Source organism: Salvelinus fontinalis, chromosome 3 (assembly GCF_029448725.1).
Source record: "Salvelinus fontinalis isolate EN_2023a chromosome 3, ASM2944872v1, whole genome shotgun sequence".
Taxonomy (NCBI): domain Eukaryota; kingdom Metazoa; phylum Chordata; class Actinopteri; order Salmoniformes; family Salmonidae; genus Salvelinus; species Salvelinus fontinalis.
The window spans coordinates 13,552,061-13,567,551 of NC_074667.1; the positions used below are offsets into that span (position 1 = coordinate 13,552,061).

General features: G+C 43.6%; 1 protein-coding gene across 1 annotated transcript; it reads left to right on the forward strand.

The window, feature by feature from the left end:
• The first annotated feature begins 7,041 nt into the window (after window positions 1-7,041).
• On the forward strand, window positions 7,042-8,464 carry LOC129834422 (beta-1,3-galactosyl-O-glycosyl-glycoprotein beta-1,6-N-acetylglucosaminyltransferase 3-like). Its single transcript, XM_055899392.1, has one exon. It carries the CDS (start codon window positions 7,042-7,044, stop codon window positions 8,380-8,382), a length of 1,341 nt encoding a protein of 446 aa, XP_055755367.1. The 3' UTR covers window positions 8,383-8,464.
• The last annotated feature ends 7,027 nt before the right edge of the window (window positions 8,465-15,491 follow it).

Genomic DNA, 15,491 nt, shown 5'->3' on the forward strand with positions numbered 1-15,491 from the left:
GTTGACACCTTAGGGAAGCCATAGAAAAAGAAGTCTGGTTGATATCCCTTTAAATGGGCAATAGGGATGCATAGGAACAGAGGGGTTTCAAAAACAGGGGCACTTCCTGATTGGATTTTCCTCCGGTTTTCGCCTGCAATATCAGTTCTGTTTAACTCAAAGAAAATATTAAGACAGTTTTGGAAACTTTAGAGTGTTTTCTATCCTAATCTGACAATTATATGCATATTCTAGTTTCGGGGGCTGAGAAATAGGTAGTTTCAAATGGTTAAATTTTTTAGCCAAAAACGAAAATACCGCCCCCTAGTCTTAAGAAGTTTTAAATTGAGGGTTTGGAATACGGAAAACAATTGAAAAAATGAGTGTGTACCACTGGGATTAAACACGCAACCTTCAGATCCGGAGTCATGAGATTACGCCCATCTGCCACCCCCGTCCACAACGCTCTAGCAAAACCCAAGCCCACCTCTCCTAGAGGGCGGTTTTGAAGGCATTTGCCATCATCCTTCGGACATTTCAAAGTGATCTTGAGTGATCTTGAGCCTGATGTAGTGACTATTGGGAAAGCAGCAGGTAAAATTAAAGTGCTTATATCTAACCTGTGCTAATCCCAAATCGTGCAATTATAACAGTGCACACGTAAATAATGTTTCAGAACCATGGACAGTACTGCAATTTGAGTTAAAAATAGAAGACAGCTGATTGCTGATTTCAGCTCCTTGGACACTGAACAGCGTTGCACACAGTGCCGCTCCCAGCTCCCAACACAGACAATTATGGCAATACTGCTCAAGATCTCTGGTATCTAGTAGTTTAACGGTTGTGAACTTCCGGGTTGGAGCGAGTGGTCGCATTTCGCATTTCGCTCCGCAGGTAGTATTACATTTCATTACAGTACAACGGTTTGACTTGTCTGATCTTAGCTAGCTACATAGCCGTCTTCGTATCAAAGATAATTGTGTAGTTTAGAGTATTATCGTAATTACCGAGGTTAGCTAGTCAGCTATTTTCGTCCTAGTCAACACTGCTAGCTAGCCAGCAGCTAGCAGCTAGCCAACGTCTACCGTCTACCGAATAGCAGCACTGGTGGAGCGAGTGGTCGCATTTCGCTCCGCAGGTAGTATTACATTTCATTACAGTACAACGGTTTGACTTGTCTGATCTTAACTAGCTACATAGCCGTCTTTGTATCAAAGATAATTGTGTGGTTTAGAGTAATTATCGTAATTACCGAGGTTAGCTAGTCAGATATTTTCGTCCTAGTCAACACTGCTAGCTAACCAGCAGCTAGCAGCTAGCCAACGTCTACCGTCTACCGAATAGCAGCACTGTAGAAACTATTACATTAGTTTCTACATTACAACGGAACGACTTGATTAGTGTAGTGTTAGCTAGCTACATAGTTGTCGTTGCTGTCTTTGTATCCAAGGTAATTGTGTAGTTTAGAGTAATTATCGTAATTACCGAGGTTAGCTAGCCAGCTATTTTCGTCCTAACGTAGGCAACACTGCTAGCAAGCCAGCAGCTAGCCAACGTCTACCGTCTACCAAATTGCAGCACTGTAGAAACTATTACATTACAACGGAACGACTTGATTAGTGTAGTGTTAGCTAGCTACATAGTTGTCTTTGCTGTCTTTGTATCCAAGATAATTGTGTAGTTTAGAGTAATTGTCAAGGTTACCTAGCCAGTTACCGAGGCTACCTAGCCAGCTACACTTTCAAACTAAGTCAACAACGCAGCCACTGCTAGCTAGCCTACTCCACCAGCCAGCAGCACTATCATTTTAGTCAATAAGATTTTTTGCAACGTAGCTTAACTTTCTGAACATTCGAGACGTGTAGTCCACTTGTCATTCCAATCTCCTTTGCATTAGCGTAGCCTCTTCTGTAGCCTGTCAACTATGTGTCTGTCTATCCCTCTTCTCTCCTCTCTGCACAGACCATACAAACGCTTCACACCGCGTGGCCGCCGCCACTCTAACCTGGTGGTCCCAGCGCGCACGACCCACGTGGAGTTCCAGGTCTCCGGCAGCCTCTGGAACTGCCGATCTGCGGCCAACAAGGCAGAGTTCATCTCAGCCTATGCTTCCCTCCAGTCCATCGACTTCTTGGCACTGACGGAAACATGGATTACCACAGATAACACTGCTACTCCTACTGCTCTCTCCTCGTCTGCCCACGTGTTCTCGCACACCCCGAGAGCTTCTGGTCAGCGGGGTGGTGGCACTGGGATCCTCATCTCTCCCAAGTGGACATTCTCTCTTTCTCCCCTGACCCATCTGTCTATCGCCTCCTTTGAATTCCATGCTGTCACAGTTACCAGCCCTTTCAAGCTTAACATCCTTATCATTTATCGCCCCCCAGGTTCCCTTGGAGAGTTCATCAATGAGCTTGACGCCTTGATAAGTTCCTTTCCTGAGGATGGCTCACCTCTCACAGTACTGGGTGACTTTAACCTCCCCACGTCTACCTTTGACTCATTCCTCTCTGCCTCCTTCTTTCCACTCCTCTCCTCTTTTGACCTCACCCTCTCACCTTCCCCCCCTACTCACAAGGCAAGCAATACGCTTGACCTCATCTTTACTAGATGCTGCTCTTCCACTAATCTCATTGCAACTCCCCTCCAAGTCTCCGACCACTACCTTGTATCCTTTTCCCTCTCGCTCTCATCCAACACTTCCCACACTGCCCCTACTCGGATGGTATCGCGCCGTCCCAACCTTCGCTCTCTCTCCCACGCTACTCTCTCCTCTTCCATCCTATCATCTCTTCCCTCTGCTCAAACCTTCTCCAACCTATCTCCTGATTCTGCCTCCTCAACCCTCCTCTCCTCCCTTTCTGCATCCTTTAACTCTCTATGTCCCCTATCCTCCAGGCCGGCTCGGTCCTCCCCTCCTGCTCCGTGGCTCGACGACACATTGCGAGCTCACAGAACAGGGCTCCGGGCAGCCGAGCGGAAATGGAGGAAAACTCGCCTCCCTGCGGACCTGGCATCCTTTCACTCCCTCCTCTCTACATTCTCCTCTTCTGTCTCTGCTGCTAAAGCCACTTTCTACCACTCTAAATTCCAAGCATCTGCCTCTAACCCTAGGAAGCTCTTTGCCACCTTCTCCTCCCTCCTGAATCCTCCTCCCCCTCCCCCCTCCTCCTCCCTCTCTGCGGATGACTTCGTCAACCATTTTGAAAAGAAGGTCGACGACATCCGATCCTCGTTTGCTAAGTCAAACGACACCGCTGGTTCTGCTCACACTGCCCTACCCTGTGCTTTGACCTCTTTCTCCCCTCTCTCTCCAGATGAAATCTCGCGTCTTGTGACGGCCGGCCGCCCAACAACCTGCCCGCTTGACCCTATCCCCTCCTCTCTTCTCCAGGCCATTTCCGGAGACCTTCTCCCTTACCTCACCTCGCTCATCAACTCATCCTTGACCGCTGGCTACGTCCCTTCCGCCTTCAAGAGAGCGAGAGTTGCACCCCTGCTGAAAAAACCTACACTCGATCCCTCCGATGTCAACAACTACAGACCAGTATCCCTTCTTTCTTTTCTCTCCAAAACTCTTGAACGTGCCGTCCTTGGCCAGCTTTCCTGCTATCTCTCTCAGAATGACCTTCTTGATCCAAATCAGTCAGGTTTCAAGACTAGTCATTCAACTGAGACTGCTCTTCTCTGTGTCATGGAGGCGCTCCGCACTGCTAAAGCTAACTCTCTCTCCTCTGCTCTCATCCTTCTAGACCTATCGGCTGCCTTTGATACAGTGAACCATCAGATCCTCCTCTCCACCCTCTCCGAATTGGGCATCTCCGGCGCGGCCCACGCTTGGATTGCGTCCTACCTGACAGGTCGCTCCTACCAGGTGGCGTGGCGAGAATCTGTCTCCGCACCACGTGCTCTCACCACTGGTGTCCCCCAGGGCTCTGTTCTAGGCCCTCTCCTATTCTCGCTATACACCAAGTCACTTGGCTCTGTCATATCCTCACATGGTCTCTCCTATCATTGCTATGCAGACGACACACAATTAATCTTCTCCTTTCCCCCTTCTGATAACCAGGTGGCGAATCGCATCTCTGCATGTCTGGCAGACATATCAGTGTGGATGACGGATCACCACCTCAAGCTGAACCTCGGCAAGACGGAGCTGCTCTTCCTCCCGGGGAAGGACTGCCCGTTCCATGATCTCGCTATCACGGTTGACAACTCCATTGTGTCCTCCTCCCAGAGTGCTAAGAACCTTGGCGTGATCCTGGACAACACGCTGTCGTTCTCAACTAACATCAAGGCGGTGACCCGTTCCTGTAGGTTCATGCTCTACAACATTCGCAGAGTACGACCCTGCCTCACACAGGAAGCGGCGCAGGTCCTAATCCAGGCACTTGTCATCTCCCGTCTGGACTACTGCAACTCGCTGTTGGCTGGGCTCCCTGCCTGTGCCATTAAACCCCTACAACTCATCCAGAACGCCGCAGCCCGTCTGGTGTTCAACCTTCCCAAGTTCTCTCACGTCACCCCGCTCCTCCGCTCTCTCCACTGGCTTACAGTTGAAGCTCGCATCCGCTACAAGACCATGGTGCTTGCCTATGGAGCTGTGAGGGGAACGGCACCTCCGTACCTTCAGGCTCTGATCAGGCCCTACACCCAAACAAGGGCACTGCGTTCATCCACCTCTGGCCTGCTCGCCTCCCTACCTCTGAGGAAGTACAGCTCCCGCTCAGCCCAGTCAAAACTGTTCGCTGTTCTGGCACCCCAATGGTGGAACAAACTCCCCCACGACGCCAGGTCAGCGGAGTCAATCACCACCTTCCGGAAACACCTGAAACACCACCTCTTTAAGGAATACCTAGGATAGGATAAAGTAATCCTTCTAACCCCCCCCCCCCCCTCCTTAAAAGAGTTAGATGCACTATTGTAAAGTGGTTGTTCCACTGGATATCATAAGGTGAATGCACCAACTTGTAAGTCGCTCTGGATAAGAGCGTCTGCTAAATGACTTAAATGTAATGTAAATGTAAATGTTAACCATGCGCTGATGTGCTACAATGGTATACTGACAAGGATCATTATGATATGACATGATAAGGGGGCTTGAAAGTGCATTATAACAGCATCATGCAGGCCTTTGTAACACAGGTAACACACAGAGACAAAGCTCAACATAAGGCATGTCATAAACTCTTTAGACACGTTCTTGTTGATCATATTTTATCTACAGCTCAATTTAAATGTCAATCTTTGAACATCTTTGCCCAAATGTTCATATTCATTCATCATCATAGCACAACAAACTGCTTAATACCAATATAGAAATATATTACTTTTCTTTCTTCAAAAATGCATAAAACATTGTGTAAAAATATCATGAAGTCAACAACAACAAAAAATACCCACAATCCTCTAAAAAGGAGCCACGTGTTAAGTTGTTGCAAGAACATAACATTCTTAAGTTGAGAGAAAATATTATGCAAGTTGTTTTTACATGCAATTAATCATTCAGTTTTGCAATATTTTAAATTGAATTTACATTTTCAAAAGTCAAGCTTTTTTAACACAAAAATTAAGTAAAACCAGAAACATGCATTTTTCTGTGAAAATAATAGCATTTACTAAGCCACTGAATTATTTTTTACACAATGCATCACCAGGTGGTTTGGACTTTACCACCACCTTCTCAGAAGGAAATCATTCAGCAGAAATAACATACTGTTTGACTGTGTCATTTATCACTACAACTTGTTAACTTGTTATTGTCACGACTTCTGCCGAGGTCAGCCCCTCTCCTTGTTCGGGTGGCGTTCCGCGATCGACGTCACCGGCTTTCTAGCCATCGTCGCTCCATTTTTCGTATATCCATTTGTCTTGTCTTGTTTCCATACACACCTGGTTTTCATTTCCCAATTAAGCTACTTGTATTTAACGCTCTGTTTCCCATCATATGTTGTGTGTAATTGTTTTCATGTTAGGTGGTGTTTGTTTACGCGCTCTACTTTTATGTTCTGTTTTTTGAGCGCGTTTGTTTCATGTAGTGCTCTCGTTTATTTGGAACTATAATAAAGTGTGCCTGTTCATTCTAATCTGCTCTCCTGCACTTTACTTTGCCTCCAATACACCATCCTGACAGTTATTGCCTCTCTAATGACACAATTGAAGCGATAAGGAAAGCTGTGATGGGAATTTCAGTTTACTTCCTGAATTGATCAACTGTAATTGACCCCAACCATTTCCCTACCATAACCCGCTCCAACTGTGGCCAACTGTTTAAGATGTTCATAATTCTATATGAAAAAATATATATTGTAATATCCAATAATATTGGTTGCGTGGGGTAAATTGGTTGGAATTGTGTACTTTGGAGCATCAGGCCATTCATTGGAACTGCTGAAAATGTTGGTATTGTAGGCTAGTATTTCATTTCAACCCACATTTGTTCCAAGTTTAGTACCTTTTAATTTAAAGTATTTCTAGACAGTACAAAGCCATGCCTACTAAAGTTAATGATTCCCTACTCATTTTAAAGTGTGTGTGTGTGTGTGTGTGTGTGTGTGTGTGTGTGTGTGTGTGTGTGTGTGTGTGTGTGTGTGTGTGTGTGTGTGTGTGTGTGTGTGTGTGTGTGTGTGTGTGTGTGTGTGTGTGTGTGTGTGTGTGTGTGTGACATTAATAATTTAACAGAATTGCTCCCAGGCTATGGTCTGCAGAAATACTAATAATACATACAGTACCAATCAAAAGTATTGTATGTCTCCAACAATATTGATTGCGTTGGGTAAGTGGGTTAGAATTGTGTAATTCAGAGCATCATGCCAATACTTGGAAATTCTGAAAGTGTGGTATTGTAGGTTAATAATTCATTTTCAACCACATTTGTTCCAAGTTTAGTACCTTTTAATTTCAGTAGCCATGCCTACTAAAGTTAATGATTACCTACTCACTTACCTACTCACTTTAAACTGAGTTGAGTGTGTGTGTGACATTCATTATTTAACAGCAGTGCTCCCGGACTATGGTCTGCACAAATGCTAATAATACATACTGTAAATAGATAGTTTTGTTATGGGTCCTCTTAGGTCATCAACATCACATATATGCTTCTTCAGAAACCTCTTTCTCATCCTAATGTCTGCTTTAATCTCTCTTCTCCTATGGAAGACTCTGAGACGCCCAACCTATTCTGAGAGAAGCCCGCTCCCAGCACCTGACCTCCTGCCACAAGACTACGCAGACGACCTGCCAGCCTGCTCTGCTATCATCAAAGGAGACCTGAAGGGCATCGACAAGGAGCAGCTCAGAAGACTTCTGAAAACAAAGAATAAGCCCAAGCTTCTGTCTGAGGCGTTCTACCACGACGTGACCCGAAACTGTAAAACGTACGTTACAGACAGAGGGTTCGTCATGATGCCGCTGAGTGTGGAGGAGAGAGACTTCCCCATCGCCTACTCCATGGTGGTCCATGAGAAGATTGAGATGTTTGAGCGACTCCTGCGTGCAGTGTACACACCTCAGAATGTATATTGCGTGCATGTGGACCAGAAATCCTCAGAGGAATTCAGGACTGCAGTAAAGGCTATTGTGACTTGTTTTACCAATGTGTTTGTGGCAAGTAAGACAGAGAGTGTGGTTTATGCATCGTGGTCTCGAGTGCAGGCAGATCTAAACTGTATGAAGGACCTGCTGAAGTCACCTGTCCAGTGGAGGTACCTGCTCAATACCTGTGGAACAGATTTCCCCATTAAAACCAATTCAGAGATGGTTCAGTCACTCAAACTGCTCAACGGGAGGAACAGCATGGAGTCTGAGACCACCGTCGACTATAAGAAACGCCGGTGGCAGTATCAGCACAATATAACCAATAACATAGTAGTCAGAACGAGCATTACGAAGAGCCCTCCTCCAATCAGCACCCCCATGTTCTCCGGAAATGCCTATTTCGTGGTCTCCAGGGACTTTGTCCATCACGTGTTTGACAGCCAGGAGGTTCGGGCCCTGCTGGAGTGGGAGAGGGACACCTACAGTCCTGATGAGCACCTGTGGGCCACTCTGCAGCGCATGCCCTCAGTGCCAGGGTCTAACCCTCCTCACGTCAAGTTCCATGAATCAGACATGAACGCCATCGCTCGCATGGTGAAGTGGAGTTACCTGGAAGGAGATGTGAGGAAAGGAGCCCCATATCCACCCTGCTCCGGTGCCTCCAGGAGAGCTGTGTGTGTCTACGGGGCTGGAGATCTCCGGTGGCTCCTACAACACCACCACCTCATCGCTAACAAGTTTGACCCAGAGGTGGATGATGTAGCCATTAGATGTCTGGAGTCATACCTTCGTTTCAAAGCAACATATGGTTCATCTGGAAGTATCTGGAAAAAGCTACGAAATGAGAAAGGGTTGCACATACAGTAATGTACATTTTTTTATTTGTGTCTTGGTATCATTTTTATATGTGGTTGTTTTACCTGTTGAATTGAATGCACTGATTGGAAGAGGTTATGGACAAGAGCATCTGGTAAGTTAAACCTAAAATGTCATGTTGCATTTGGAATAAACTCTCTAAACAACAGTTATATATTTATACAGTCTATATGATGTCAATATAGGTTGTAAAAAAAATCATAATTGGGGTGTTCAAATAAAAATGATTTATTTACAACCTATAAGATGTTGGGAATAGTTGCACAGGAGAGCCTGAAACTAATGAAACACCCTAACCCTGTTCAATGTCAGCAGCAATTTCCGATGAGAAATTAGACAGTCAGAGGATTTTCTTCTGAATAACTGGTCAGGGTATTCCACGTTCCATTCAGCTTCAGTCAACTTTGATGTAAGGCTTGATCACACCTGTACTGACTACTTCTGTCCGTCATGCCCATTGTTGCTTGTCGATTGTTCACTAGAAAAGGCAATCACTTGGTTGCGGTCAGTGATAAACTTGGATAGCTGTGGATTAGTGAGGAATGTGGGCTGAGGTCAGGTCAGACGAAGAGAGAAGGAACCGTTTTATTACACACTTCACCTGCCGAGCAGCAAAGATGTACTGTTTAGAGGTGCGAAGAGGAGACTCTGCCTAAAGGAGGGTATAAATAATGGTGCTGGTGGGAACATGTTTTTGTCTTTTCAGCTGTTTGACACAGTGGGTGAATAAACTTGGTTGAGCTTTGACTAGTTTTTCACTCTGTTTGTCAGAACCTAACACCTTGTTACAATAGCCTAAATATATAATTTGATTGACACAACCGTAATAATCATCATGAAATAGCCTTGGAAGTGCCATAAGTGCTAGCCAACATAATTCATTATTTTATGAACTTGTTTAACTGCAGTGATATGGATTAATAATTCAGTCTAGGCTCAAAATACAGGGCATTCGGAAAGTATTCAGACCCCTTGACTTTTTCCACATTTTGTTACAGCCTTATTCTAAAATGGATTCAAATGTTTTTTTCCTTATCAATCTACACACAATACCCCATAATGACAAAGCAAAAACAGGCTTTTATAAATAATAGCACATTTAAAATATTTTTTTTAAACTGAAATATCACATTTACATAAGTATTAAAATCTTTTACTCAGTACTTTGTTTTAGCACCTTTGGCAGTGATTACAGCCACGAGTCTTCTTGGGTATGTCGCTACAAGCTTGGCACACCTGTATTTGGAGAGTTTAACCCATTATTCTCTGCAGATCCTCTCAAGCTCTGTCAGGTTTGATGGGGAGCGTTGTTGCACAGCTATTTTCTGGTCTCTCCAGAGATGTTCGATCGGGTTCAAGTGTGGGCTCTGGCTGGGCCACTCAAGGATGTTCAGAGACTTTCCCCGAAGCCACTCCTGCGTTGTCTTTGCTGTGTTCTTAGGGTAGGTGAACCTTCGCCCCAGTCACCAACATGCTTCACGGTAGGGATGGTGCCAGGTTTCCTCCAGATGTGACGCTTGGCATTCAGGCCAAAGAGTTCAATCGTGGTTTCATCAGACCAGAGAATCTTGTTTCTCATGGTCTGAGAGACTTTAAGGTGTGTTTTGGCAAACTTCAAGCGGGCTGTCATGTGCCTTTTACTGAGGAATTGCGTCCATCTGGCCACTCTACCATAAATGTCTGATTGATGGAGTGCTGCAGAGATGGTTGTCCTTCTGGAAGGTTCTCCTATCTCCACAGAGGAACTCTAGAGCTCTGTCAGAGTAACCATCAGGGTTTTTCTCCCCCGATTGCTCAGTTTGGCCAGGTGACTCTAGGAAGAGTCTTGGTGGTTCCAAACTTCTTCCATTTAAGAATGATGGCGCCCACTTTGTTCTTTGGGATCTTCAATGCTGCAGAAATGTTTTGGTACCCTTCCCCAGATCTGTGCCTCTACACAATCCTGTCTCGGAACTATACTACCAACTGATTTGACCTAATGGCTTGGTTTTTGCTCTGACATGCACTGTCAACTGTGGGACCTTATCTAGACAGGTGTGTGCTTTTCCAAATCATGTCCAATCAATTGAATTTACCACAGGTGGACACCAATCAAGTTGTAGAAATAGCTCAAGGATTATCAATGGAAACAGGATGCACCTGAGCTCAATTTTGAGTCTCATAGCAAAGAGTCTGAGTACTTATGTAAATAAGGTATTTCTGTTTTTTTGCTTTGTCGTTACGGGGTATTGTGTGTAGATTGCTGAGTGAAAACATGTATCTTTATCCATTGTAGATTAAGGCTGTAACGTAACAAAATTGATGCATGTTGTGTTTATATTTATGTTCAGTATAGTTAGTAAAAATGTCAAAAATATAATTCCTCTTTGAAATTATGGAGAATTGTGTGTGGGCTAGTGACAGAAAATCTCAATTGAATCCATTTTAAATTCAGGCTGTAACACAACAAAATGTGGAAAATGTCAAGGGGTGTGAATATTTTCTGAAGGCACTGTAACTGTCAAGGGAGGCCTCGTTGTTGCCTTTCTAACGAGGCAATCAAAGCAATAAGGAAAGCTGGAATGGAAATTTCAGTTTACTTCCTGAAATGACGCCAGCCAACCCCAGTCTCTCATGACAGGTTTAACTATTAAACTAAATGGAAGTGGTTCTGGATAAGAGTGTCTGCCTTATCATTAGACAGTATTGATGACGTCAATGGAGGTTGTAAAAAAACCTCATATGACGGGTGTTCAAAGAACTTTTGCCCCCTCAATTTTGCCTTTCATGTCTCTAAAAAGTGGGCTGCATTGTTTGTCACTTCCAAACCAAATAAACTGTTCACCTCAAGTAAATAAATGACAATATTGCTTGGCTAGTTGCCTTACTCTTTAACTCTTCTTTTCATTTGAAGAGAATGCCACCTGCTGATTGAAATGTGATATCAAATAGTCCTAAACTGCCCATTTGAATTGATAAGGAACATTTCATGATCTCTTTTTTTCATGATAGCCATTTAACCCACTTTAGCAGACATTGTTGAACAAAGTGCTCATTCTACTAGCAGAAAGTGGCGGTAGAGCTGTAAGCATTGCATTTCCCTCTGACATTAAGGGTGATGCACGTGAATTATCTCTGGATGGAATGGCTAATGACATCTTTGAACGTACATTTGTCCAACAGTTTTGATATCCGTTCATCATGATCCATTAAACCTCATGGGACAGCAAACTGCTTAATATTCATATAGGAAGGCCCTCGGTTCCAGGGTCTAACCCTCCCCACATCAAGCACCATGAATCAGACATGAAGCCATTGCTCGCATGATGAACTTACCTGGAAGGAGATGTGATGAAAGGAACCCATATACACTCTGCTCCGGTGCCTCCAGGAGAGCTGTGTGTCTCTACTGGGCTGGAGGTCTCTGGTGGCTCCTACAACACCACCATCTCATAGCTAACAAGTTTGACCCAGAGGTGGATGATGTAGCCATTTGATGTCTGGAGTCATACCTTCATTTCAAAGCAACATATGGTTCATCTGGGAGTGTCCGCTTAGTTATACCAAAAACATATAATCATAAACCTGGGGCACATAGAATGCACTGTCTTTACGACAGTTAATTCACTAGGATTACGCAGTATAAAGAACATAAATGGAGGTTGTATAAAAACTCATAATAAGGGTGTTAAAATAAGTCAATAAAGACTTATTTAAAACTTAATTTTACCCTCAAATTTGCCTTTCATGTAAAGTTGGTTTCACCAGTCAATAACACTTGCTATCTGAGCGTCATGTCTGTCATTACAGGAAATTGATCAGTATTTGAAATTGTATAAATGAGAAAACATCAGCTGTCAATTCTCATTCCTCCACAACACACCTGTTTTTACAAATGCACCGCTACTGAGAACAGCGGAGTCCCTGCATAACCTTACTTAGAACAGCGGAGTCCCTGCATAACCTTACTGAGAACAGCGGAGTCCCTGCATAACCTTACGGAGAACAGCGGAGTCCCTGCATAACCTTACTGAGAACAGCGGAGTCCCTGCATAACCTTACTGAGAACAGCGGAGTCCCTGCATAACCTTACGGAGAACAGCGGAGTCCCTGCATAACCTTACGGAGAACAGCGGAGTCCCTGCATAACCTTACTGAGAACAGCGGAGTCCCTGCATAACCTTACTGAGAACAGCGGAGTCCCTGCATAACCTTACTGAGAACAGCGGAGTCCCTGCATAACCTTACTGAGAACAGCGGAGTCCCTGCATAACCTTACTGAGAACAGCGGAGTCCCTGCATAACCTTACTGAGAACAGCGGAGTCCCTGCATAACCTTACTGAGAACAGCGGAGTCCCTGCATAACCTTACTGAGAATAGCGGAGTCCCTGCATAACCTTCCGAAAACATTTAAAACCCGACTTCTTTGAAGAGTAGGCCTATCTTAAATAACTTTCACGGCGCACCCGACGCCGTAACACCACAGGGTGACTCACAACACTGTGGTCAGAATGGACGTTATGAAGAGCCCTCATCCAATCATCTTTAAGAAGACAATAGATGGTTGTTCCCAAATCTATTTAGATGAACACAAATATATGGCTCTGGTTGTTCCTAAATCCATGTGAAAGATCACTTGAGTTTATTTTGGCTTGCTATGCTATGGCTCAACATCCACCATCATTTCCATCAGTAACATAGACAATTGTTTGTCTTTCTCTATCAAAATGCTATGGTTGAGTTTTGGTATTTATTTTCTTCTGTTCATGGAATGATTTGTTTTCCAATGTTTTCCCTGTTTCCAAAACAGGTTAAGTTCCAGCAAGTAGATGAAGAACAAATACATTTTTGAAATTTATTTAAAAGGTATTATAGTGTTACTAATTTGTCACCAGAAAACAAACCAGTTGCCTTAATTTTTTCACTTGATCTTCACATGAGTAGACTGCCATCTTCTGACGTGTGCCTGAAATGCAATGGTCAAAGAGGTCTATAATGATCATTTGAATTGATGAGGAACATTTCATGACCTCTTTTCTGTTATATTTTGTTTCTTTTTGAAAGCCATTTGTATTGTTACACAGTCACTAAACTCAGTGGTAATATTGTACCACCACCCTATTTTATTCCTATCCGGGCCTGGCCAGTTTGATGTGCAGTTCTCCTTTCTCTCATGACAAATGTTTACATGTAACTCACATATAAATTGTGGAATCAAAGTATATAACTAACAAATGTTATACTAATTAACCCCCCCCCACCGCCACCCCCCCAAAAAAATAAGTATATGATGATGTAATCCTTACGAGCCATGTGTTTAAGTTTGTGTCTGCAGAGTGTTGGGGATGAATCAGAATTAGTTGGGTAACATAGATAAGATGTTTTATTTTCATAATATGCTAGTGAGATACTTGTCATTGGAATGTTTCCCTTTGGACTATAGTGTTGGCAGTTGTAGTTATTCCTTCTCAGCTAGGGCTCAGAAACTTGGGGCCCAGAGAGGGGAGAGGTCAGGCTTGTCTTCTTATGGCAATGTGTCTGTAACTATTCCTAAACCATGTGAAGGGATGGCGTGATTAATGTGGAACCAGTTAGTTATCTCCACAATGTCTGTACGCCAGTCACTCCCTCCTTTTCTCATTGGGGGGAGGAGTTTGGCAGTGTCTGGAACCAGTGTATGTCCCCTCTGATGTTGCCCTTCTTTTCTTGACCTAGTATATGACCTAGAGGCTCACTCCCCTCCGTGAGCTTGTCCAGGAGTGGATGTATTTGAGATGGGTGTGTCTAGAATTGACGATTGATATATGCCATTGGATGAGGTAATGTTTTGGTACCAAGAACGAGATTAGAACCTCGTTTAGAGACCCAACTGAATGATAATTTATAGCGAATGCTGTCTGGCTATGGGATACCCCTCTCTCAAGTAAAAGTCTTTCTTTGTGAACAGTTCCTATTATCTGTGGTTTGTCATGTCGACTAGGGGGTGGATCTTTACTATAAAATATCTCAGTTGCCATTATGTTGACCACTCTCAACTTTTCATTAGAGATACTGAAATGTTGAAAGTCAAATGCTATTGCAAAAGCTTAATTATAATTAAAGGTGAAGTTTAAGTATAACTCTAACTGGTGTGTGGTTTGCTCTCTCATCATTTGGTAATACAGGAAATTGCCACAACAAGAGCCATTTACTTTATGTTCATATTCTTATCTTTCATTATTTCTTACTGTTGCTTTGTGTATCCTGTACATACGACTAATAAAACTAAACTTGTGTGTTCCACTTAAAAATTCCCTCATTGCCGCTCTTTGAGAATAAAAAAAAAAAATCAAACTGGAATTTCTGTTTACTTCCTCAATTGACAGAATTGACCCCAACCCTGATGTGAGCGGAATATCCGTGACAATGCTCCCTTCTCTATACTCAGAATATCGTTTTTCAATGGGGGAAGTAAAACAAATAGCTGGAGAGTGTCTTTAATAAATGGACGTCTTGATTTGAAAGGCTCTGGGAAGATAATTATTTTGACTTTTTAGAGTGTTTGTCATAGGCCTACAGGTCAAACCAGTCCACTTTCTACTGATGTAGTTTCTGAAAGTTAAATCAGGAAGGCTGGTCTGAATGCATAGCTGCGGGAAGTAGGGGTTCACCATCAGCACCCCCTGAAAAATCTGAAGAAATGTTGTAATATTTTTTGTTTATATTTTTGTTTGGGCGGGGGATTACCAACAAAAAAAGTGCACTGTGCTTTTAATAGTTCTGTATTAGCGGACCAATAAAGCCATCTCCTCCTGCTCGGCATCATTCTGTTTCTCCAAACCTCAAATTTTGAAGTTGCTCCAAATGTCAGAAGTTAAGGGTTAAGGTTTTTGATAAGGTCAAAACATAAAGTTTAGGCATTCATTACGAATTGTTAAATTAAGGGTTTGGAATACGGAAAACAATTTTAAAAATGAGTGTGTACCACTGGGATTAAACACGCTACCTTCAGATCCGGAGTCATGAGATTACGCCCATTTGCCACCCCCATCCACAACGCTCTAGCAAAACCCAAGTCTACCGCCCCTAGATGGCGGTTTTGCAGGCATTTGCCATCATCCTTCGGACATTTCAAAGTGAT